Genomic DNA, 27,240 nt, shown 5'->3' with positions numbered 1-27,240 from the left:
CTATGGTTAATTAAATAAAAGGTAAAGATTGTAGCAAACTTAAAGAAAAGGCATATATTTTCAGAAAGATGGGTAGTAAATCAGACCATTTACAAAATACAGAAAACCGCCAAGAATGGCAAAGATTAATGAGGGAAACATTAGTGAAAGACAGCTATAAATATAGAAAGGAGATCAGCATTTCTATGGATATTATAAAAAGGGAGCACTAAATCATATGTGGGAAATAAATAATGGAAAATAAGGCGACGTAGAGGTATTTTGCATCTGCTTCGCTTTAGAGGGTACAGGTAACATCCCAGAAATAGCTCTAAATCAGGAAATGGAAGAGGGGAACAAACTCTGGAAAACTAAAAATTACCAGAGAAGTGGTAAGAGTAAATTGTTGGAGCTGCAGATTCTTGGGTCCTAATGGAATTTATTCTAGGGTCTTAAAGGAAGCAACTAGAAATAAGTGATGTATTGGTGTTAATTTTCTAAAATTTTGTACATTTGATTGATTAGATTACTTAGTGTGAAAACAGGCCCTTCGGCCCAACTAGTCCACACCGACCCTCCGAAGAGCAACCCACCCGGACCCATTACCCTACATTTACCCCTTCACCTAACACTACGAGCAATTTAGCATAGGGAGGTAGGCAACTGTTTGTGTGGAGTTTGCACAAAGGCGAGAATTGAACCCGGGGCTGTGGCGTTGTGAGGCAGTAGTGCTAACCACCGTGCCGCCCATTCCTTTAAATTGAAAGATAGTGAATCAACACATTTCTTCTAAAGTTGTGAGAGATAGAAAGCTGGAAACTACAGACCTGTTGACATAACATTTACTGTAAGAAAGATGTTAAAATTCATTACTAAAGCCATTATAGCAGGATACACAGAATAGTTCAAGATAATCAGGCAGAGTCAGGGTGGTTTTGCAAAAGAGAAATTATAAGTAACCAATTTACTGGAGATCTTTGAGTAAATGACATGGCTAAAGTGGTTATAGTGAATGCAATGCACTTAGTCTTACAGAAGATATTTAATAACATGCCATATCAAAAGGTTTTGGTAGTCAATAAAAGCTGAGTGTACAAATAGAAGTACCACACACAAAAACGGTAACAAATCTTAATCAGGGAGTGTCAAATTCCAAGTGACAAATGGAGAAATTGTTAATTCTTTTCAACAGATGAATCAGATTGCTGAAGCAGAGTAGAGTTAACTTCAATCTAAATTTCAAAACAATGCACCTAAATTGAGCACATTTGGTAAGTTTCCTTAGGCACACGCATATCTAAATTAATAATTCGAATTCTCAAAATAATTAAGCACCATGACCCTAGACATGAAAAATCCGATGTTAAGTTACCTAAAATAAGTGAAAGATTACATCAGATCAAAGGAAGTTGATTATAAGAATGCCAGAAATAGTGATGAGGCTAAAGATGGGAACAATTCATGACCCAGCAATAACAGCCAAGAAACTGATAAGGAAGGGGAAGAGAGAACATGAATGCAAGCTAGTGAGGAACATAAAGGCAGATTGCAAAAGTTTCTATCAACGTGAGAGGGGAAAAGGTTTAACAAAGCTAAATGTTGGCCTACAAGAACTAGGGACAGGAGAATTTATAGTGGCAAACAGGGAAATGGTGGAGAAACTTAAATGCATTGCATCTCTCAAATATACCAGATGACCAAGGAATGTGTGCAACTGAAAAGCTAAGATAAATTAATATTTGTAAACAGGGAGCATTTGAAAAATTAGCTAATGAAATTTCAGTTGATAAATTTCCTGGGTCAGATTGCCATCACCCCAGAGTTTTGAAGGAAGTAGCAAAAGGGATGGTGAATGCATTGGAGTTTATTTTGCATAATTTTACAGTTTCTAGAAATGTTTCTGCTAACTAGTAGGTAGCAAATACCTCACTACTCAAGGACAGGAAAAGGAATATTGGAGGACAAAAGACTGGTTAACATGCCATCCATAGATAAAGTGTTAGAATCTGTTATAAAGGACTTTATAACAGTACTTTTGGAAAATAACAGCAAAAGATAGGCAGAATTAACATGGATTTAAAGGGAAATAATGTTTGACAATTTTTTTTGAAGGATGTTTTTTGTTGTATAAAGTCCCTCGAGAGATTTGAAGGAATATACATGGATTGAAAACTGGCGAAGAGAAAGCAAATGGGAGAATAAACATATTATTCTTATGATGTTTACTGTTACGAGAGGCATATAACAAGCTTCAGTGTTAGATCCACAACAGTTCCAATCTTTGTAAATGATTTACATGTGGGGATCAAAAATAATATTTCCAAATTTTATGATATCAAACTATGAATTGCCACTATAAATTCTCCTATCCCCAGCTGTTATGGGCTAACATTTATCATTGTTAAGGGAAAGCAAATTGTGAGGAAGGTTCAAGGTGGCTTCAGGAGGACTTGGACAAGGTTAAATGAATGACAGAATATGGTACATGAAATATAATGTAAGTAAGTGTGACAGATCTCTATTTTGATCAAGGAAACAGAAAAGCAGAATATTTATTAAGTGGTGGAAGACTGGGAAGTACAAGTGTCCAACATGATCTCAGTACCCTTGTCCATGAGCCATTTAAAGTTAATATACAAGTGCAACAAGCAACTAGAAAGGCAAATGGTATTTTGGCATTCATTTCAAGGAAATGAGAGTACAGAAGCAAAGATGTCTTACTGCTGTTGCACACAGCCTTGATGATACCTCACCTGGAGTCTTGTGTACACTTTTTGTTTCCTTGCCTAAGGAAATATATCCTTGCCGGGGAAATGCAACAAAGGTTCAACCACCTGAAGGAGCAGTGCTCCGAAAGCTAGTGCTTCCAAATAAACCTGTTGGACTATATCCTGATGTGGTGAGATTTTTACAAAGGGTCAACAAGTTACTCCCTGAGGCGACAGGACGGTCTTGGGTAGAATTTCTAACAATAAGATGATTTCATTGAAATTTACAAAAGTCATGCTGGGCATGACAGTGTGGATATAGATAGGCTGTTTGCCTTAGCTGTGCCTCTTAAAATTGAGGATCTAACCTCAGGATAAGGGGGAGATAATTTAACACTGATACATTTAACACAGTGCAACTTCTTCACTGAAGGCTGCAAATCTTTGGAATTCTCTACCCCATGGGGCTAGGGAGGCACAACCATTGAGCAGGTTCAAGACAGAAATGGACAGATTTCTGGAGACTATTGACATGAAGAAATATGGAAATAATCCCAAAATTGACACTGAAGACATGATCTGCCATGGTCTAGAATGGTGGATCAGACCTAATGGACTAACGGGCCATTCCTGTTCCTATCAAAGAAAAATACATAAATAGTAAACAGAAAATCTTCCTGCAACTCTACAAATCCCAGGTTTTATTTATGGAATTGGATGATGGTTTAAAAACAAATAAATTTCCTCATTTTGTTTTAAAAAGAGAATCCATAATTAATCGCCATTCTGTAGAATTATTTGCTTATGGCATTACAGAATTTAGCTGCTGATTAATTGGACCAGTTTGGTATTGATGTTTTGCATTCAGCATGGCTCAATTTGCAAGTTGAAACATAGAAATAAATACTATTAGTATACATGAAGAAAGTATTCTAAATGAAAAGTGCAAGTCAAACGCAATTTGTCCAATTTCCACACCAAAAGACATTCTAAATACCTGCAATTGCCAGATAATATCAGTAGGGGGAGCTCAGAGTTCAAAATTGAATGAAGCCAACCCATTTTTGCGCAGTGATTCCAAAAAGCTGATTAAAGTATACAGGTCACTGCTATTTCTGGAGTTCTTTTTAATCAAATGTTTACAGTGCACCATGTCCAGAAAAACAAACTGAATATACTCAATAGATTCTTCTTTTTAAGATATGCCAATTAAAGTATTTGCCTCAACTTGCATTTTTTAAAATGCAGATTTTGAGGACAAGCAGTTTAATGTACTTTATTTTAAACATAGCGACAGGATAGAAGAAAATAGATAATACTTAAATAGTTATATTTTTAAACGTCCGTCTTAGTGCATCAGTAAAGTCAGGTATTGTGTATTTATATCAACATTGTTAACAACTCTCAGTGCTATTGACAACAGTTTTTCTTAAAAGGTTAGATTTGACATAGGGGTAATACTTATACAGGATACTAAATTGTTTAGTCCAATACCCAAACGTCTCTGGTTTATTAAAAGTAACTTTTCAAAGAGATTAAAATATTATGTCAGTTTTGTTAATGGATAAGTTTGAACAGTTCATCAAGTTACAGAATGATTCCAAACACAGAAGGGTCTCTATTTTCACATTTTACTCAACACTTTATAAATGTTAGAAAACGTGCAGTTTCTATCACCATCCATTAAAGGAGTTAGACATTAAAGTTCACTGGAAGAATTTCACAATTTAAAACATCAATGTAGTCACATTGAAATTGTAATATTTTGCACTTATTTTTGTATCACATGGTAAATACAAATAGATGAAAAACAGATGTTGTACTTGATGGGGGAAAAAAAACAAATCAGAAAACAAAACACCAATGGTACATCCTCTTGAATCATGATAAAGCAACTTTCAGAGCATTAAGATCAAATAAATCAATATACACATCTTGCGACAGACCTAAATATTTATTTAGTCAAACCCCAAAATACTTATGACCATTTAATAAACTTGGCTAAAACTGTCCAAATCTTCTGGCATTTATTCATCTACGTAGCTTGCTACAGTCGAATGAACTGCATTAAAATTTCCACAAAGTGGGGTTGGGAGGGAAAGAGAAACGCAGAAATGATTAAAGTTATTACTTCAAAATGCTTACAAAAGGAATTATTTTCTCTGTACTCTACAAATCCTGAAACCTTGCACCATGTATAACAAATAAAACTCATCCCCCTACCCTCCAATTAAATCCTGCGATCTTATTTTATAGGGTAAAGGACACACCAGTGATCATGGTTTCTATAATCCAACACATAATTAAAACTGAATAACTACATGTGATAACATCAAATATGGGTTCAATCAGGAAAACAATTTTTTGTTAGATCTGTTTATAGACATTCAAAATAAAAATTATGATCAAGATAACAAAAGTTAGTCTATAACGAAAGATAATTATGAAGAGACATTGCATAAATCTACAAAAATGGCTTATAAACAGAACTGGGGGAAGAAAGAAGAAAAATGAAATTACATTCCAGATAGGAATATTTTGGACAAGTATTGGACACCAAAGTAGACCACTGAACTCAAAAATCAAAGGCACAGAACTCAACAACATTTAATATGCATCTGCTGGATGATATTAGATTTTATCGCACAATAATTGTGTTACAAAGTATAAGTCACTGAAGTTAAGATAGTTAATTCCACTAATTATGCATGCAAAACATACCTATTATGGTCTGCTCAGGAGAGGTGGGTGGTGTGAGTGGCAATCCACAACTTAAGGTGTCCTTCACACTTACTGATCCTTGTGTTGGATTTGTATGGCCTCCTGCATTAGCAGCATTTGAAACTACAGGGATATCCCCCTGAGGAATCAACACGAAAGCTGATGGGTATACCATTCTCACTCCACCTACAAAAACGCAAACACAAATAATAATATGAAGTAGTGCTAAAGCTATTCACTGGAACATTACAGTGCAACTTCATCTGAAAATAATAGGTAATATGTTTGATTCACAAAAAAAGAAATATTCCCCCTTTTCTTGGCTAAAAGTAAAATATTTTAAATTCTTAAAGCACCTTCATTTCATAAGAAATTATATACATTAGAGGCTTAAGGTTTGAAAACAATCATCAAAATAGAAATAATTTCAAAAGTATGCACATTATTTGTTCTGGATGTAGGTTTGCTCGCTGAGCTGGAAGGTTCATTTTCAGATGTTTCATCACCACACCATACCATACCACAGACGAAGCTGCATCAGAACATTATTCCAACGAGCCACCACACAATGGAGCTCAGAGGAACTACGCAGTGCACAGGAAAATCACCTATACAGTGTATTCAAAACGACCGGGTACCCAATGTACACGGTCCACCGATTTCTCAGCAATAAACCTCAACAAGCAGGCAAAAAAATGTCCAGAAACCTTAGTCACTCTCCCTGACATCAAAAACATCATAGAAATGACCGCCAGACTACTCAGACTACGCTAATGAACTTAAAAGACTCTATACAGACAAGCAAAACTAATGTCATTTACAAAATACCTTGCAAGAACTGTAGCAAACATTACATTGGACAAACAGGCAGAAAACTAGCCACCACGATACATGATCAACTAGTCACAAAAAGACATGACCCACTCTCACTAGTATCCTTACACAGAGATGAGGAAGAACATTACTTCGACTGGGACAACACATTAATTGTAGGACAATCCAAACAGAAACACGCACATGAATTCAGAGAAGCACGGCATTCCAACCAGAACTCTTTATCAACAAACACATTGACTTGGATCCCTTTTACCACCCCTTGAGAAAGAACAGGAAATGACGTTACCAACCCAAGGAAATTGAAACATATAAATAGAAAGCAGGCCATGCCACCAGGGCTTCACCCAGAGGCTCACCTAGCATGGTGACGAAACGTCTGAAAACCAACCTTCCAACTCAGTGAGCAAACGTATATCCAGAACCTCAACCTGAGCTACAAACCTTCTTGAAACGCATTATTCATTATGTGATGGTACTATGGCAATTAAGAAGTGTGCTTTGTCTTGGTTTTCTTTTATGAAGCGATCTTGAGACAGAGGCCCCAAGCAGTCTGTTCCAAGACAATAAAGCAAACTTGAGGCACCTCGAATTTTTATTTTAAAAGGTTGGAGCAAGTGAAGCAGCATGAATGGGTAGAGTCAGGTTCCCACAGAAGTTAACTTTCAGTAGTTATTGGTGTTTCAAAGCTGGCATACATTTCTTGGCTACAATTAAAAGCTTGACTTCTTTCCCTCTGCCAGAATTTTGTCTTGATGCTCTTTCCTCCTGGATTGGAGAATCATTACAAGTGAGACAATCTATTTGACAAAATTTACTTTCTCCAATGGGGTGTTTACAGCATGTTACTACATTGGAACAGTTGCCATTTATTAGCTAAATAATCAATTGGAAAACATAACACAATAAGAGTTAAAAATCGTAATCCTTCTATCTTTTAAGTATAGGATAGGAGTAAAACAAAAGAACCGCGGATACTGTAAATCAGAAACAAAAACAAATTGCTGGAAAAGCTCAGCAGGTCTGGCAACATCTGTGAAGAGAAATCAGGGTTAACCTTTCAGGTCCGGTGACCCTTCCTCAGAGTAAAGTGCGCTTTGCTTTCAAGTAGTGAGACCAATTGAATGACACCTAAAACACAGCACCTTACATTTGCCTTTAAGAAAAAGTTAGAGTCCAGACAATCTCTGAATACATTTGAAGGGAGTTCAGTCTAACAGTTATAGGGGTGCTACTATACAAGTCGTACTGAGTAACTGATCATTCTTTTCAGCCAAAAGCACAAACAAGACAAAATGCACAGTTTCATCACAACTGCTTTTTTTAAAGCAGATCTTGCATGCATCATGCTCAAAAGCCATAAAAGCTATTAACATAAACAGAAAGTTTGTGAGTATTCAAGTTACAGAAGGATTATACCTTATCAATTCTGACTTGATGATTAATCAAACTCAAAATACTCAAAACGTTCTCTTCGTGTGCGCATGCAGCCATAGGTTACTACTAAACTGTTGATCATAATGAGTCAAGACTTGTTATTATTGCAAAGCAATAGTATGTTGCACAATTACTTAATTTTAATCTTACATATTATCAAAGTTCTGTTTTAAACTATGTGGAAAATGTGAATAATTCACAGAGGTTAAGAGAGATCTGACAACTAAGTTTTCACTTTTAAGAAGCACAAGGCCAAATTTGGATAAAAATAGGAAGTGTGTGTGTTATTTAATTTGGCAAACATTTTTTCGTTAAAAATACTTGTTTTTCTCAATGGGGCAATGCAATGAGGCAATCAAAACTTATTTAAACAAGACTTGAGCAGCTCATGATGCTGCCCATAAATTTAATCGCAGATTTGACCAAAGACCCAGGGTTATAGCACAGTGAAAATTCCAGCTAATTTTTTTTTAAAAAGTTAGTTTACTTAACTGTAGTTGATTAAAATTGAGGAGTAAAATGACTACATACTTCCATACAAAAATTTAATTTGTAACTAATCAGAAGATAAAAGCTTTTTTCAATACAAGAGGAATTTTGGTTTTATGATTCCAAAGTAACTAGGCTGTTTTAAAGAGACATTCAACATAGACCTTTGTTTGCCACAACAATGCAAACAGAGCGCTTTCTGTATTATCAAAAATTATGCCTGTGACAAGTGAAAGGTGGTTGAACAACGATGGCTGTAATATTCAACAGTGAACAGAAATTGCATTAATGCAATCCTTTAACTATACACACAGTTAAATAGTCTTGAAACGACATTGCATTAGTAACACTATTCCACACTCACCTACAATAACCTCAACAGCTACAGGGAAGTCATCATCACAATCCATCTCTTCTTCCTCCTTTGTTTCTTTCTTTTTCAGTACCATTGGATAAAAGTATTGCCATTCTTCAATCAATTTCCTTGTAGCTGGATCAGACATCTTGTATGTCTGGCCTGTAAGTGTGCCATTCAGCCCAAACGGACTAATGATGACTGAAAAGCAGATGATATTTTGAATGTTTTTCCAGAAAAATTGTAATATTTTGTTATTGATGCCCAATCTAGCTTTTTTTTTGAGAATCGTGGACTAGTGCTCAAAATAGTCCAGAAATTTGCAGCATTAGACTGAAGTCTGGTTTTCAAAGCTTAAGAAAAGTCATTCTAAAACTACATTCAGGCGACCGACTTAACTCTCAAAAACAAAAAAGGTTTTTGTAGGTACCATCACTGAATCTGGATTTAGCGCCAAGACCAAATACATGCAGCATGTTTCTAGCACACTACAATGACCATTTTAACAGGATTAAAACCTCCTATACCCTGAAATAAATCATCAAACCCTTGGCATCAATATCTTTCCTTGGCCACTGTCTCAGTTTGAGCAAGGCTATTCACAACCTTGGTTTGTTAAGTGATCTTAAAGAGGCTTCTGAACATTTGCTCTATTGTAAACACCACCTAACTTCTTCAGCCATTTTACAAATGTATGCAAACCCATTCCTCTTTGATCCAACCTTCAATTTGTCTTATTGGCCGAAACGTCGATTTTCCTGCTCCTTGGATGCTGCCTGAACTGCTGTGTTTTTCCAGCACCACTCTAATCTAGACTCTTATTGAACCTATTGTCTGCATCTTTTCCAGCAACAAGGTTCCCAGTTCTATATTTCAAAATTAAAAATTTGAATCGATTAAGATCCCATGCTAGTTTCACCCGGTCATGCTCTCAACATTAAAAACAAAAACAAAGAACTTTGGATGCTGGGAATCAAACTAAAACAGAATTTGCAGGAAAAACACAAAACTGGCAGCATCTATGGAGAAATAGCAGAATTCACATTTCAGATCCAATGAAGTTCTCCAGTTCTGAAGGAGGGTCACTGGACCTGAAACGTTAACTCTGCTTTCTCTTCATAGTGGAGGACAAAGTAAAGACTGCAGTTGCTGGAGATGAGACACAAAAAGTATGGCCCTTGGAGAGCACAGCAGATCAGACAGCATCCAAGAAGCAGGAGAATCAATGTTTCTGACATAAGAACTAATGAAGGGCTTATGCCTGAAATGTTGACTTTCCGTCTTCCAGTGCCACACCTTTTGTCTCTTTTTCTCCATAGAAACTGCCAGACTTGCTGTGTTTCTCCAGCGATCTATTTTGTTTATGCTCTCAAATTTTAATTCACTACTCTTCTGACATTGGGCTCTTGTATATTTCCCTCCAACATCTCAAAATACTGGCGGAAGCAGAAACATCTAAAATTCTCTGCCTAAAAGCTCCCCCTTCAGTTTGTCCTTTTCTTCCTCCTTAAAAGTACCGAGGACAAGTTTCTGGTCATCCTTCTATCTCTTTGTTTGGCATGGTCTCTACTTTAGACAAAGACCCTTGGAAACCCTTGGAATCTCATTCTACAACAACATAAACGCTATTAGATTTACACTCAGCACACAATGCTAATGCACTGTGCTTAAACATAAATATGAACATATCAATTAGCATCATGAAAAGGCCATTCATTCCCTGCTATACCATTCAACAACATGGCTGATGGGATTGTCATCTCATATCTACTTTTCTATCTACCTATATACTCTGATTCGCTTGTTACTCAAAAATCTAACTCAACATGAATATAATTGATGACCCAGCCTCCTCTGCTCCTTGAGTATAGCATGAAGTCAAATACAGCACAAAGTTTTAAAGAAGAAGGAGGAAAATAGGCATGCATCTGAGAAGCAAGACCTCTGAACGGCACAAAATATTCAACATGTAACTTTGAGTCTAACTTTAGTTCAAACTTCTACATCAATCTTAAAAAATGATAAAAAAGCATAAATATCTGTAAAGTATTGTTATCACAAACAGCACTTCAGATTGCAAGGCTGAACTTAATGTGTTATAGTAAAATAGTGCAGTAATCAACCTTGGAAAGGTGAGGCTGATGATAGTGCCATGTTGATGTGCTCTTCATTGACAAGGTACACGGGTTGATGTTGGGCAATTTCAACACTTGTGCAGACATTGCTCTCTCCATGCAGAAAGAAGGTAAAGGAACAGGAAAGGTGTTCACTGTGAAAGAACATAAGAGAAATCAATACACATTATTATGGTTTAATACTTATTTTTACAAGAACAAAAGGAAACAAGTAATGGTAAATGGAGAAAGAAATGCTATAAAGAAATGGAGGACTGTTACAGTTCCTAAGTTAACGCAATAAAAGAGAGAACCGGAGAGGAATAAGAACATAAGAGAGTGTCATATAACCCACGATCAATGCAAAGATTGTCTGTGATCCAGTAAAAATCTAGGCACGGCTTCAAAGTTCCTATACAGGCATCAAGTCAAATACAGAACACGAGGCAAGTTTATAAGTTGCTTACCATCAAGAAAGTGACGTTATTTTAAAATGAAATTTCTAAAGTCATCTTTTACACATTTACATGCTGCAGATAATTTATTCAATTGCAGCCGAAGGGAAATTAAAACCTAAAAATGAGCAATGCACCTTTTTGGTTAAGGATATTTCCACAGGATGGTAAAAACTGAAACAGATCACCACGGATACTTGTAGAATGGAATTGGCATACATCTTAAGAATCTTGTACTAAATCAGTTTTGTTTGCAGTGCACAAAGATGAGCTGTAGCTCAGTAGTAAATGCAGCTCTATATAGCCAATTCTGGCATTTAAGTCCTGCTATCAAAAAAGCAAAACTTAAGATTTATTTTTAAATCTTGGAGGTTGCTTTACAATTGTGCTTGGAACTCAAAATCTAGGTTTCCGAATCGCCTGTTCATCAGTTCTGGCGAAGTCTCAAATTCCACAACTATATAAAATGTTTAGAACAGGTGCCAATTTGTCTCATTCAAAATTACAGATTTACTGCAGTCCTCTACGGGGTTGGATTGAATGTCGTCTGTTAAGAGTGACTGTTCACAATGTACATGCCAACCTTGCTGGAAATAACAGTAGAATTAGACTTTGGTGAATAATAAAACTACACAATGTATTCAAAACAAATTCTAGCCAAAAGGAATTTTAACTCAGAACCACGCTATAGATGTGCAAAGTTGCATTTAACGTGTCATGTATAGAATTTGCTGCCAAAATAGTCAACACAATTTTTGCCTTGGCAGATCAAAAGAAAGACTGGCATGACATTTAAAGGATTCATCTGGAAGCAAGTCAACAAGGATGCAGGAAGACATGAAGTTCCTTAATTTCATGCCAATTTCCAGCTTAGCCCTGCCATTTTGTAAATAACGATGAAAGCAAGCAAACCTGTCATTAACTATTTCTACATTGATACATGATTATTAGGCTTATTCCTGGAGGTGAACTGGATTGACATTTTTTAAAATCCATTTTGATGGAATACTTAAATTCAAAATACTTACAATATGTATATATTGATACATAATGTTCATTTTACAAGTGTTATTTAAAAAAAAGCAAGACACATCTTTTAAAATATTGTATTATATGGACATATTATATTATTATGCATCTAGCCACATACAATAATGCAACAGAGTGGTTTACCTTAGCAAGTCAATAATCACAGCTCTGGATCAATATAAATATACAGCTACACAATCTAATTCAAAACAGTTAAGTAAAATCATAAATTACTGTTACTCCAGAACTGAACAAATTTCTAGTATATCACACATTAGCAAAATTGCTTGTTACCATTACTTCATAATGGCAGTCAATAGGTTTTCTCTTTTTAGCACTGATTTATCTTTCATCAGTCCCCAGCTACATAAGATTTCAAGCATTTTAAAAATGTGAACACTATGCAATGTTCATGAATCTTTTGGCACAATATTCTAATCCCTTATAAAATATAAAATGGTTTATTTATTTTACAAAAACAAAATGGCAGATTCACAGTATTGAAATTAGTGGAATAAACACAGGAACTCTTCTTTTGGTCAACTTCACAAATTTTTCAAAATTATCACCCTTTAACGATATTTCTCCACGGTCTATAAAAGAACACATGATCTTTGACCTTCTGCGTTAGTTGGATATCACTGTCCCAAACATGTCTAATTTTTTTTTAAAATGTACGTAATTACTCCTCCAGTTCTTTTTCTCTGGTGCAACCCCACCCCAAAACCCAGTTAGTTGTTACTGGTAATACTGTACCACTCCCAATTACACCTTTTCCAGACTCCTTTATTGTTTCTTTACCTCAGAGTAGAATCTGGTTTTGTCTTGCACCATCTTTGCTTTGGCACTCTTTGCCCTTCACCCTAACAAAGGCCTTTTGTTCCTTCTCTTTCTCTGTAGTTGTGTAACTCCTGTTGATATCTAACCTTTTCTACTTTTGGTGAAAAGCCACTGACCTGAAATTAAGTGCATCAAATATCCTCTTGTTTTATTTCATTTTAGGCATAATTGTTGCACTTGAAAAAAAAAATTCCCTACAATATGGAGTTCACAAATACAATGTCTGCACCACCCTACTGCCCTGAATTGCACCAAGTTGTTCTGGATTTTCTCTCATCGATTAGCAGCGTTCCAACATCCATAATGGAAACACAATCAGGAAGATACATTTTGATTTTAAAGACAAAACTGCATCTTAAAAAACTGCCCCCAAAAACTCTAATATTGAGCACCAATACAAATTAGCCTTGACGGGGCAAACGGTTTTCTGTGCCATAATGACCATGGCTATGCATCAATTTATTTAAACCTATATTAAATCTGAGAATATCAGTCAACACCTGTAATTTTATCTTTTGTAGTAAGAGCTTTTTAAAAAAATATAAGCAGAATCTTGTGCACTAAATCAAAAGATTTTCTCAAATCCAGAAAGACTATTCAGTCCCGCAACTCCAAGATTGACCAGTATTTGCTTTGAAACCCAGAAACTCCACTACAGCATTGAGAAGTAAGACTTTGTTAAGTGAAAGGAATTTAGTGTGCACCTTGATGAAGCTTCGCAAATAGCTTATTGCCAATGATGAAACAACATTCACACACAATGCCACATATACATTAATGAGACAAAACCAGGAAAGGTATTTAGATTTTGTGAACCCATTTATTTTTCTTGAATTATTCACAATTTTTATTCATTACAAAATTTATTCAGTAAATGTCAACTATAGCTAACCCATATTTGATAATATGTCCAATTTATATCGTCATCTTTAGCATATTCTAGATGCAATAAATTCACAAGCAGTCAAATTAACCATCATATTGAATTCATTTAAAAACAATGAAATGGATCTGTTTTGTCTTAAAAGTACAACTTAATCTTACTTCCTTAATAAAGTGACCATACTAATTTCATAAAACTTAGATTCCACAATGTTACATCATAAGGAGAATGGAAAATTTGATCTGAATATTGGTTGCATTATTTACAGAGCTAAACCCTCAAATTAACTCAGAACTAGTTTGAAATTGATTTCCACACATTTGAGTTTAATTTAGATGAAATGAAAATGGTTTGGAGGTGCCCAGAGTACAACGATGGGGGGGGGAGTTAACAAATTACACTTCGTGGTCACCATTCACTTATCAGGTAACAGTAAAGTTGCCACTGTCCTACTGGACCATGGGGTTACTTTCTCATTTAGAGAGATGACTGGTCATGGTTTAACCACACATCTTAGGTGAGGGAAGAAGTTGAGAAGGACAGCCCTTCAACCAAAGACAACAGTGTGGGTTCAATTCTGCCATCACTCTGCCTCACAAACTAGCTATCTAGCCAACTGAGCTAACCAATTCCAGAGATACGTATTATCTGTACACAGTGAACATTTTCACACTAACTACCCATTATGCTGCAGCATGATACTATAACACTGAAATTCATCTTTCAATTTATATGGAGAAAAATAAGCACGCTGGTTCCAGATTTTGTTTAGTTTATTATTCATTCTCGGAATGTGGGGCTTGCTGGCTAGCCAGTCCATAGTTGGCCTTGAGACGGTGATGGTGAGCTGCCTTCTTCAACTGCTGCAATGTCATGAGAGAGATTTTGACCCAGTAACAATGAGAGAACAGCAATGCAATTTCAAGTTAGGATGGTGAGTGATTTGGAGAGAAACTTGCAAATGGCAGTGTTCTTGAAGAATCTACTGTCCCTGTCCATCTAAATGGTTATGGGTTTGAAAAGGTGCTGTCTAAGGATGTTTTTAAAATTCTCATTCATGTTTTCAAATCCCTCTCCAGCCGCATATCACTTAAGAAATTTGCAGTAATCTAAATCCAATATCAAGTGCTCATTTTCATCACTGGTGGAGTTGGGACTATAGGGGAATGAGGGAGAGAAAAACAAGCTCTAGTACATTTGTGTCCTCCAAGACATTCCCAAATTGCTCTCTCTTTACTCTGAGGTATTAAAATGCATTGCCTACTAAAAAAACCCCCCACAAATTATTGCTATTCCTTTGCTGAAAGTCATTCATTTCATGCATCCACAAGACGACTTTGAAGCTTTCAGTGCCAAAATACAGCAGAAAAGATCACAAAAGCATTTTATACACAATACTTAAAGGTTTGCTTTCATAGCAACAGTCAATGTTATTCACCATGTTACTACTGATGAAACAGAAAAGTAACTGCAGTAAGAACTGTTGGCTGTGTGTCCCTACCTAAAGGGAACGTAGCTTCTTTACAGATTATTTATTCCTTTTCTTTGAAAACTGGAATTAAATTTAGTTGAGCAATAATCAAAGTGCATTGGTCTCATTCTTTTTTCCAGGAACATTTTGGAAATCAGTAGTATCAAAATTGAGCAAGAAACAAAAAGCCTGAAATAAAAGCATAGCTAACATAATGGAGCAAAACTAGGCTTAGCTATTTTCACGCAAATCTATAAATCTTGCTTGATCATACATCAGGAACTGCATTTAAAAAATTATATTTAACATGGTCACATGTCACCTTACTTTAGGTCATTTAAAAACGCAATACCAGGCAAAAGGTGAAGCCATCTAAGTTTGTCCTAGTCTATTAATTTTAGCATAGAATTGTCTGACGAGGTACATTCTTAACAATGTAGGCTGTTCAAAAATGTAAGATGTTAAGGTGTTTCATTCATTCTGAAGTAGTAAGATCATTGAACACTGAAACAGTGGTAAAACTAATCTTCTACACCAAATTGTCAAAACTGCTTGTTGGGCATCTAATACTAAGCAAGAAACGTTCTCCAATTAGACAAGGGGTTAATTATTTTATTGGCACTATTTTGAGTTCCCCAACACAAATTCCAATTTCTAGATACGGACTCCATCCCTCTTCCTGGCAACTGAACTAGTGTTTCCAAACTTGGTGGCATAATTGACCATGGATTCAGATTCCAACTACATATCTGTACCATCACGAAGATTGCTTACTTCCACTCAGTAATGTCCCTACCCTTGCTCAATTTCTTACCCATTTTCTCTAAAATTAATTATTCCAATAGACTCCCCTGACAGGATAATTTAAAATATCACTGCACATGTAGTAACACACACTCTAATTGCCTGATAAATTGCCCCTGACAAACACACACAAATGAGGAGAAATTGATTATTGGCAGAGGTAGAAAAAAAATCATAAAGTCGGGTCAATCATCTTTGCTTGTAAATTCAGATTTTGAGATTATCCTATTTCGGTTAGCCGGGTCCTTGGTATTCTGTTGTCTTTCTCTGGAAGTTTCTACTGACTTGTAAGTAATAGATTGACTAGTTCATTTGGAAAATGTCTTCAAATTGTCAATTCAAAAGTCACAACTCATAGCAACTGCTGCAGGAAAGGTTTTCTTCAAGTTTAAACTGAGTTTATTTTTAAACAGCAAACAGGCAACTTCTGCTGGGGAGAACAACGACACACTTTTGTGTTTTTCTGTCTATGTCTCTGTAGTTTGTTGGAGATAGTAAGAACTGCAGATGCTGGAGAATCAGAATGGATAGCGTTGAGTCGGAAAAAACACAGCAGGTCGAGCAACATCAGAAGAGGGGAGTCGATGTTTCAGGTCGGAACCTTTCATGAGGAGCAGTGATGAAAGGTTCCAACCTAAAATGTCAACTGCCCTCCTCCTCTGATGCTGCTCGACCTGCTGTGTTTTTTCTAGCTCAACTCTCTATCCACTCTGTAGCTTGCTTCCAGTTTCAGCCTGCTTTCTTAGCTGAAGTTCAATCAGCTTCACTTGTAAGCAATTCCTCTGCCCCGATCATCTGCACGTTACAAGAACTAATATCCACAGAACAGAGTTGAGAAATTAGGCAGTCATCAAGGTAAATCCCTGTTTTTGAAAACAGCAACTTCTCCTTGTAGTCCATAGATTTTACAGGCAAAAATAAGGAACTTATTTCTCTATTCTTGACTGATCATCCTACAAAATGACAATACACACTCCCAAAATCACAAGCATAAACTGCTATTTTGAAAAGGTGTGGAAAAATCAGGGGAGGCCAATGCTGATTCATTTAAGGTTGCCTTTAGCTTCTCAAATGCTGCTTGGTACTTTCGCTAGTTTCTTTCACAAATTTGTTCAAGGGATAGCTATCATCCTTAAAGTACACACAAATTTCTAGGAAAATCCACACATTCCTAAAAACCTCATGATTTCTCATTTAGTTTAAGGAACAAGGAGTTCTATTAAAGCTTTCACTTTTGCTATCCTTGGCAACATCAGTCCTTTTCCAACCACATGTCCCAAGTAAGTCACTCTTGCTTTCACAAATTAAGTTATTGTTAAATTTACCACTAAACCAGTAACTGCAATTTCTTGAACAGGTCTTGACTTATCTTGCATTCACTTTTGAAGTGTTATCACAAACTACGACAGGAACAAAGTATAATAAAAACAGAAACAACTGCAGATGCTGAAGGATCTAGAACAAGAGGAGAAATTGCTGGAGATACTCAGCAGTTCTGGCTGCATCTGCTGGAAGAAAGCAGAGTTAATGTGTTGAAGTCCAGTGACTCTTCCTCACTACTGAAAAAAAGACTTTTCACTTGAACCCAGAAAAACAAGCTCAGGTGGAAACAGAATTTCGGTACATGCTAGAGGATTACCTGATTGAACCTAGTCAGAGCAGCTGGAGTTCAACAACAGTGTTAGATGCCAAACCAGATGGATCAACTAGACTGTGTATAGTTATATAAAGGTAACTCGCCTATATTTATATCATGGTTAGCGAGTACAGTTCATCCTGGTTTACCTTTACAGATTGTTTCATCCTTTCTCAGTAGTCTTACAAGATCCTCTTGTCCATTCTCTAAATATGAGAACAGAGTCTAACTGTCCCAGTATTTCTGCATCAGCTTGTCAAATTGGAGGAGATTCGCTTTGAGAACTATTTACACCTCCTTCTACCTCTATCACTGTCATCTTCAATTGCTCTTATCACCTGAGCACATTTGTTCCTTCTCCGTGTTTATATCACAAATGTGCTGAAAAGATATTATCAATTTTTCTTCCGACAATCAGGAGTCTTAGCAGTCAAGTCACTTTACTAAGACTTCCAGCTACTGTTTTAAGGACCACTAAATTTCACTTTCAAAGGTTTACCTTGTAAAGGCGACAATTCCAACACTTCATATCTTATCTAAAACACTAGCTGCTAAACATTTCTGTTTGTAAACAAACATGGTAAAACTTGTGGTTTTTATGCTCCTTTCAAACCTCTTTCGACTTTTCCACATCTAACAATCAGCCAATTTATTTTCTCATCCCTATGTTTACCTAACTACCCCTTAACAGCAAAAGTACTTGCCTCAATACTCAGAAATGGACAATTCTGAACCAATTGATTTCTTAGTGATCATCCGACATTGGTAACTCCTAATTTAGCTGTTCACATCAAAATGAAATGAACGTTTCTTTGTCTCCTCTGAAAGAGCTTTTCTAACTGAAGATCTGTTCAGTCACTTTGCACCCTTAAGTTTAAAAAAAAATCGCACCCAGCCTCGACTTCATTTCCTGACAGATATAACCTTTTTTTGGTACAACTTTTATACTATATTTGCACTCTTTCAAATGTCTCTCTGCCCTCTATACACAATATTCCATGTGGTTTTGATGCGACATTTTTAAAAAGGTCTTATTAAACTGAGTAATGACTTTTAATGATTTGTGTTTCTACTTACAAATTTGGTTACTCTTCCATTCCAGTACTTGAACACAAAAATACAGGCTAACAATCCAGTGCACTACTGAGGGAATGCTGCCCTATTGAGATGCCTCCATCAACTTTCCATTGAGCTATTTAAGTTAGACCCCATCTGCCATCTGTGACAGATATGAATGTAAGTTTGGTGACTTGGCCAGTATTTACCCATCAATCAACACCATCAAAATAGCTGAATCTTATACTTTAGGTACGGTCACTGTTGAAGTGTAGGAAATATACAGGTAATATGCATATTCCCACAAACAGCTATATGATAGTGACATAGTTAGCTGTAAAGTGCACTGGATGTTCTGAAGGACGCTGAATGCAATTACATTTCTTTTCCCATTTCTTTTCCAGTAACATGCAATTTTTTTGTATAAAGACAGTATGAGGTTTTGAAATTTATTTGCCAAGCATAAGTTAATCATTTGTGTATTTTTTAAAATACTATCTTGTAATTTATTTTTATTCTTTTCGGTACTGATTATCCTTCACTACTACACCACCCACGCACCTCAAACACTCAATGGGCTTCATCTACAAAATTTCAAAATGGTTTCAGAAATTTAAATTGTTAATACAAGTTATCAAATGACTCTTGCGCTGAGATTCTTAGCACTCCACCTTCCAATTTCTATCACAGAGAAGCTCCCTTTAAGCATGCGCAGTGTTTTCTTTCCTGCAGCTCCGACTGCCAATTCAGTGAACTGTCCCAGCCTTGTGTGCTTTTATCAGATTCATTAGTTTATGATACTCTTTGATAAACACCCTTTAGAATCTTGAGTTGGTAACACAGATCTAAGTTATCAATCTTTTCTGTTCTAGGTACTTTCTCCTTTAGTACGGATTCAATTACTTTTCATAATAGTGTCAAGCTTTAGACTCATAGACATGTTTCTTCTCTCCAACATATCGAGGCAATGTCAACTAACTGCTTGTTTTCTAGCTGGGCACTTTTTTTTAAAAAAGAAAAGCAAGTTTGTAAATTCTCTCTCTCTTTTCCAGATTATTTTAAAATCTTTGAAAGTAATTCAGCAGGATCATGGTTTTATTTGCCTTGAATTAATTGGGTTATTAAATAGTTATGCTTATTTTTAAATGAGATCATGCCAGTCCTAACCATCTGTAATGTTCACTAGTTTTCTCCATATATAATGAGTTTCAACAATTAAGATATTACTTCTTTATATATGTACCAAAGTAATTTTGAGATTTCTGCCATTTTGGAATCTTACGTGATTTTATCCTGATTACAACCTTGAGGCCATATTCCCACCCTTGTTTTTCTTTCAACACTTAAAATATTTTGTTCATTGATAACTTCATAATTTCTACTCAACATTCTATTAAGACCATAAGACATAGGAGCTGAAGTATTCCATTCAACCCACTGAGTCTGCTCTGCGATTCAATGAGACCTTGGTAGATCTGACTCTACCTTCCTGCCTTTTCCCCCATAATCCTTGATTGTTCAAGACTGAGAAAGGTTTTGAATCATACTTAAAGGCTCAGTCCCAACAGCCCTCTGTAGTAAAGAATTGCACAGATTCACAATACTCAGAAGACATCCCTCTTCAAACCCTTATTCTGACATTAAACCATTTCGCCCTAGACTCATCCACAAGGAGAACCATCTTTCCCCACAACTATCACAAGACCTTCTCTACTTCACGTTAGACAGGGTGATGTATCATGTCCATCATTAATGAGTTCTGTCTTGTCACAACAATTGAAAGGAATTGATGTTCCATAAGAAAAGACAGCTTTGAAGGAAAAAAACATGAGCCAATCTTACATCCTATTATACACTAGATGCTGACCTTTGAAAAATCCTTCCAAAAAGGTGTCAACTTACATTCCAAGGTATACATGGGCAGCATTTTGAAACGTTATCAGCAACTGATACAAATGTGAGCATGTCTTGAACACCCATGCATTTTTGTTAACAAAGCCTGTAGCTCCCATTTGATTGCTTGTGCAAAGTAATATTAAGCAAAATATGCATTCTGGATTGAAATATTAGGCCTGAGTGCTGCAGTGAATAAGGCATGCAATAGCTGAAAAGATAGGGAGGATTTAAAAGATAGGGCTGACCGACATATCAGCACATATAAAAACACAATTTTCAAATCCAGTTATATTGAATCGCCTTAAATGCTGCAATTTATCTCAAGTATTTACAAAAGATAAATATTACAAATATACTTCAACAGTTTCTGGTTTTATTACAAGTCTGTACCTAACACAGCCATGGTTTCAGTTAAGCAGCACAAAAGGAGTCCCAGTTAATATCTACCACTGGCACATAACTAAATATACTTAAACACTATTATTCCTTTTAATAAATAGCCTCTGCATTTATATGTAACATTTAACTAATTAGTGAACAAAAGTGCAGAAAGGAATATTTTTCATAAAAAATACACTTCTGTTGACCTCAAAGAAAACTTTCCTAAGAGATCCAAGTATCTCAGTGATGACAAATTTAACTATTCTTATGTACAATGGTTTACAGTACATGAGTTGAATTGCATTCATGCTCAAAATAAGGTACTTTCAGAAAGAAAAACGGGGAAACACAAATTCGGACTTTTTTTCATGCACAAAATATATTTACACATATACACAGCAAAACACTGGGATGAAACTCAAAACAGATAAAAGAAAATTTTAATTATCAGTTTGTTAAAGAAATTAGCAATCATTAACGCAGACAGCATCTCATAAATTATTCAGGTCCAGATTGGTTGTTCAGAAGTAGTCATTCAGCTTTCCATGAAAAAAAGTTAGTTACACCTCATTAAATCATGATGTTACTAAAAGTGCGTGGAATAAAAACCCACTCTTAAGATCAATCGTTGTCTTCTAGTTTGAGTGGCTCCCAGAAAATACCTTGAGAGCTTAGTGAATGGCAGCCCTCTATCTCTAATGATTTCCTCATTAATATGCATTTCTGTTAAATAATGAAGGAATGGCACACAGATTCAGAATAATGACAGTAATTGCTGATTGCTTATCACCAAAATTTGGATCAAACTTTGCAAATTTGGACAAGTATACTCAATGTCCAAATGATTTCACTTCAGAATTGCTCATAGAGGTCTCCTACAGATTAGTCAACCTTACTGGCACTCTTGTATAGAAAGATGAACCGTACATGTTTAATCATAAAGAAACAAGGAAAGCTTTCAAAGATTTACATTGCTTAGGTATATCATGTGCACCGCACACAATGGCCATCTCCAACTAGAAATTCTAACCACATGCTGTTGACATTCCCATCAATATCCTGGAGTGCTACCTTTAACCAGAAAGGTAGGTGAACAATCCATGTCAATACAGTTGCCACAAGAGTAGGTCAGAAGTTGGAATTCATGCAGCAAGTAAAACACTATTTGCATTCCTAAAGCCTAACCATTGTATACAAGATATAAATCAGTGTTTAATGAGAGCAGTGCCAAAAACATGCAAAGCAGCTAGACAGCATCCATGAAAAACAAGCTTAACTGGTACTTCATCTACCACTTTAAACATTCATGCCCTCCACCACAAGCACACCAGCCACTTTGCTGATGATCAAGAACAGACTGATGGAATAATAAGTGGTTGTTGGATGCATTCTACTTTTTGTGGGTGGGTCATGCCTGGCCAACAGGTGTTGGAGGCAATTCAGAGAGGGATTCCTTGACTAGTACCTAGGTTGGGCAGAACGAGCAAAGGCCAAGCAGGCAATGTCTTTATCATCTTGAGTTCAGAAGAGTCAGAGATGATTCATCAAACCACATGATTTTGAGAGAATTTGACCAGATAGACGCCTAAAGGACATTTCCTTTTATGGGAGAATCTGGAACTAAGTGCCATAGTTGAAATATAAAGGGACACTTTCTTAAAACAGAGATGAGGAACCATTTTTCTAGAGTTGAATGTTTTTGGAATTCTCTTCCTCAGAAGGCATTGATGTGGAATCTTTAAATATTTCTAAGATAGAGGTAGATGGATTCTTGGTAACCAAGGATGCAAAAACATAGAAATTAAAATTAGATCAAGCACAATCTTAATGAATGGCAGAACAGGGGCAAAGGGCCAAGTGGTCTGCTCATTCCGTGTTCATATTGCTGGGTACAGTCAATATTGTACTTTTATTGGAAACACTTGGCTGGGGTCACAGCTAATTCTGGGGCCTCAGTCTCATCTTTTGCATGAATGTGTTTAGCTCTTACATCACTGTGGTTCAGGATATCTGAGCAGCAGCCCTTTCAGTTAGTTGTTCAAATGTCCATCACAACTGAGCATGTCAAGACAGCTTTGATCTGATCTGTAAGATCGCTAAGTCCTGCCTGCTGCATGCTGTTTTAGCTATTTGACATGAAAACAATTATGTTGCAGCTTCTTCAGGGTCATACCTTATTTTCAATGTGTCTTATTGCTGCTCTTGTCATTTCCTTTTGCACACTTCACTGAATCAATGCTGCAACTCCTGATTTAATGCTAATGGTAAAATGGAATACAATGCTGAGTCATGAGGTCACAGATTGTGGTTGAATTCAATTCTATTGAAACCCCATTTTACCTCTCAGATACTCAGTAATGAGTTATTAGATTTATTCTAGGTGCCTCCATTCAGCATAGGTATAGTGCCACACAACACAATGGAAGGTATCGCTATCAAGAAGGTGTAAGTCAATCTCAACAAAAGAAGCGCGGTGGTTAATTCTGCCAATACTGTCATGGGCAGCTGCATCTATAACAGGTAGATGGTGATATCAATCTATACTTGCTAATGGACATTGAAATCCCTGACCTCGAGTATATTCTGCGCCCTTACCATCTTTGATGTTTCTTGACAGTGGGTCACGACAGACCCAGGGATGGTGTTGGCAAAGACATTTTCATGGAATCACACAGACGTCAGGCTTCGCATGAATTGTTGGGACTGTCAGCACAAACCCAGAGTAGATAGTATGGAGGACTTCGCAGGATTACTGGGAATGGAATTACCAATGTCATTCCCAAAGTTTACCTTGATACCAGGTAGTGTGTTCAGTTTCATTCCTCTATTAAAACTATGCAGTGGTTTCATACAAATGAGAGGCTTGCCAGGCTTTTACAAAGGACACTGACTAGTGAACCATATTGTGGTGGGTCTGTCCTGAATTACTAGACTAGGGAATAGGTCTGAAGTGAATAACTAAATGAAACCTTTCAATGTCATTGTGAGGAAATGGTGTACTCTGCCGTTAGGTCTGTGGAGATGTGTTGCACTACTGTTTTTTTGGCATTGTAACTCAGAATTTAGCAACTGCAAAAATAGTTTGAAAGATTTGTGGAACAAACAGTATGTGAAGTTCAATAATCAGAAATAGATCACTTGCAGCATTAAATAGAGTGTGAAATCACAGTTGCAGAATTATTAATTATTCATTCCTAACCATTAAATAATGAGGCTGAATAAATTTAGTTACCCAACAGTCAAAAATCAAACTACAAACTGTACATGCACTGCCGCATCAATGTGGAGGCAAATTGTGATAATTGGGCTTTTCAAGTTGTTTTTAAGATTTTCATAGCCTAAAATATAAATAGGACATTCTTGAATCACGCTGAATGAAGTTGTAATATTTATAAGTTTAACTCTGAACTCAACTGTTACATATAGCACTGACAACAACAACAAGAGCCCATCAAGTTCTATTTATTCCAAATGAACTCTGCCCTATTCCAAATACAATTAAACAGGTCAGACTACATCTACCTGTAGCTTTGCCTATATAAAGTTTCCTTATTTTCTCTCAGCATCTTATACTCTGTACTTAAGAGTACTTGCTCATATTCCTTCTGATCTGAATTGTAAGGTAGAAATAATCAGCTGGCCAAGACTAATTGCACTGCACAGCTGAAGTGCACCATTTGGACAATGTCTGCACATTTTTGGCTCACAACAGTTACCATTACTGATGAAAGCACTGACACATTAGAGTCACGTAAATCTAGTCTCCATAATTTTCATTGCAGTGCACTGTAAAACACAGGAAATTGTTTTGGCAAAAACTGTGTTGAAAACCTTAAAAGCCCATTAAATTAAGTCCTTAAATCCTGATATAATAAAACAAAGAACCACAGATACTGGAGATCTGAAATAAAAACAGAAAATGCTGGCAAACCTCCACAGGTTTGGCAGCAAGAAAACGTGGTACTACTAAAGATGAGGTCTTGTCCCAGGCAGGTTCTGAGCAGTAGCTGGCCAGCTATCCATACTGTTCTTGTTTACATACTCCTTTCATATATCTCTCTCTCTTTCAGCTTCATCTCCACTTACGCTGACAGACCTGCTAAGTTTTGCCAGCTATTTTTGGCTCTAATTCTAGTCACTTGCGTTGTGCTGGTTACAAGTAAGGCTAAATAATACTTGATTCTGAAGACTAGGCGGAATTTATATAATGCTGGAGAGTTTCGACAGTCTGCAAGAAACAATGCCAAGGTTTTTTAGAGAAGTGACATCCTAATATCAATTGACAAACTGCATTTTCTTTAATCCTTTCATAGGTTGACAGCATCACTGACTACCCAGCATTTATGGCTCATATCTAGGACATTTAAGTGTCAACCACATTTCTGTGGGTCTGGAGTCGCATATTGGCCAGACCAAGTAAGGACATATGTGAACCAGAAGGGCTTTTCTGACAACCTACAACAGTCAGACGGTCATCCTTAGCCTTGTGCTCGAGTACACCATGCAGTTTTAATCATTTTGTATTTCACGAATAATCTTCTCTTTGTAGTTTAGAAATATATAGATACCAAACCCAAATAAACATACTTTTGTGCATAGAGGCATCAATAAGATAATACTTACCTTTTGTTGACAGGCTTCTCATTTTTCTCGTAGGGTTTGACAAACCACTTTCCAATCCTAACAAAATTCTTATCCATCAGACACCTAGGAAAATGATAAGGAATAAAATTAAACAAAACATTTCTTTCACTTTCTGACCCTAATATTGCATTCTGCAGCCAAGCTGACTTTACTATTAGATCTTGTTATGACCCCAGACAATGAAAATACTAAATACCCCTGGCATGTTAGGATCGGTTTTGAGACCCCTGAGATACTTAAAAGAATAATATGTGAAAAATCAAAAGGTTTTTAAAATAAGACTCCAAAATAATACCAAAATAGCAAAAGAATCTTTACTATACAAATTTGGAACAAAACAAACATAACCAATAACTATATGGGTACACCAAACATGAAATATACTAATTATTAACAGTCAAATAGACAAATCTAATGGATTAACCCAGTAAAATTTTGGTTTTACGATATCCTTCATTCTGATAGGTATTTCAACATATTCATTCATACAGTGGAAGGCTGGTCCTTTTCTTCTGGATCTGGCTGTGTAAATCCAAGTTCAGGTTTACAGTGAAGCCCACCAACATGAATTGCTGTCCAAGTATAAGCTTCACTGGGAATTACGTGCCACAACCCATCAACAGACCTATGAGCATCTATTCTGTTGCTGAATGTCTCTTCACAGAGCTACCTGGCCCGTCCTAATTCTTTAGAACTCACAAAACTGAATAACTAAGCACAACGGAATACATTCATGCAGCGTCCAAGTCAGTATTCCTCTCCATGCTTTTTAACATTAAAAAAACTCTTTGGTTTTTATGAACAGCATAGCATCAACTTAGCCACTTTATCCACAGTAATCTCAAAGCTTTCTTGCCTCTACAAGTCTCTAAACTAGGTCAAAATGCAAACACGATAATCACTCACAGGCGCACTGAAAGAAATTGAAAGCAAACACCTCTAATTCACTTTGAACAGAAACCAAAACTGCATTTTTTAACACTTAATATAACCTACAGAGACAGAACAAACTAGACATGATACAAGGATACAAAATGAATGAGGACTCTTGAAATGTAGTGGTGGTGACCCTACCATTTGATCAGGAGGCCGGGGTTCAAGTTTCACCTGTTCCAGTGCTGTGTAATAACATCTCTGAACAGGTTAGAGTCATAGAGATGTACAGCATGGAAACAGACCCTTTGGTCCAACCCATCCATGACGGCCAGATTTCCCGACCCAATCTAGTCCCACCTGCCAGCACACGGCGCATATCCCTTCAAACCCTTCCTATTCATATACCCATCCAAATGCCTCTTAAATGTTGCAATTATACCAGCCTCCACCACATCCTCTGGCAGCTCATTCCATACACGTACCACCCTTTGCGTGAAAAAGCTGCCCCTTAGGTCTCTTTTATATCTTTCCTCTCTCACCCTAAGCCTATGGCCCTCTAGTTCTGGACTCCCAGACCCCAGGGAAAAGACTTTGCCTATTTACCCTATCCATGCCCCTCAATTTTGTAAACC

The 27,240-nt window shown here is 36.5% G+C and overlaps 1 protein-coding gene across 2 annotated transcripts in view; it reads right to left on the bottom strand.

Moving 5' to 3' along the window:
• Positions 1–27,240, bottom strand: part of LOC140487907 (mediator of RNA polymerase II transcription subunit 13-like) — a 239,854-nt gene that overhangs the window by 68,402 nt on the left and 144,212 nt on the right. For both annotated transcript variants that reach the window (XM_072587324.1, XM_072587325.1), the window contains exons 4-7: positions 25,712–25,795; positions 10,647–10,792; positions 8,533–8,724; positions 5,409–5,594 (exon numbers count right to left, since the gene is read on the bottom strand). In XM_072587324.1, coding sequence (XP_072443425.1) covers positions 5,409–5,594; positions 8,533–8,724; positions 10,647–10,792; positions 25,712–25,795 — 608 coding nt within the window. The remainder of the gene's footprint in view (positions 1–5,408; positions 5,595–8,532; positions 8,725–10,646; positions 10,793–25,711; positions 25,796–27,240) is intronic.

The sequence above is a fragment of the Chiloscyllium punctatum genome, chromosome 17 (assembly GCF_047496795.1).
Source record: "Chiloscyllium punctatum isolate Juve2018m chromosome 17, sChiPun1.3, whole genome shotgun sequence".
NCBI lineage: Eukaryota > Metazoa > Chordata > Chondrichthyes > Orectolobiformes > Hemiscylliidae > Chiloscyllium > Chiloscyllium punctatum.
This window is presented reverse-complemented; position numbering and strand designations above follow the sequence as displayed.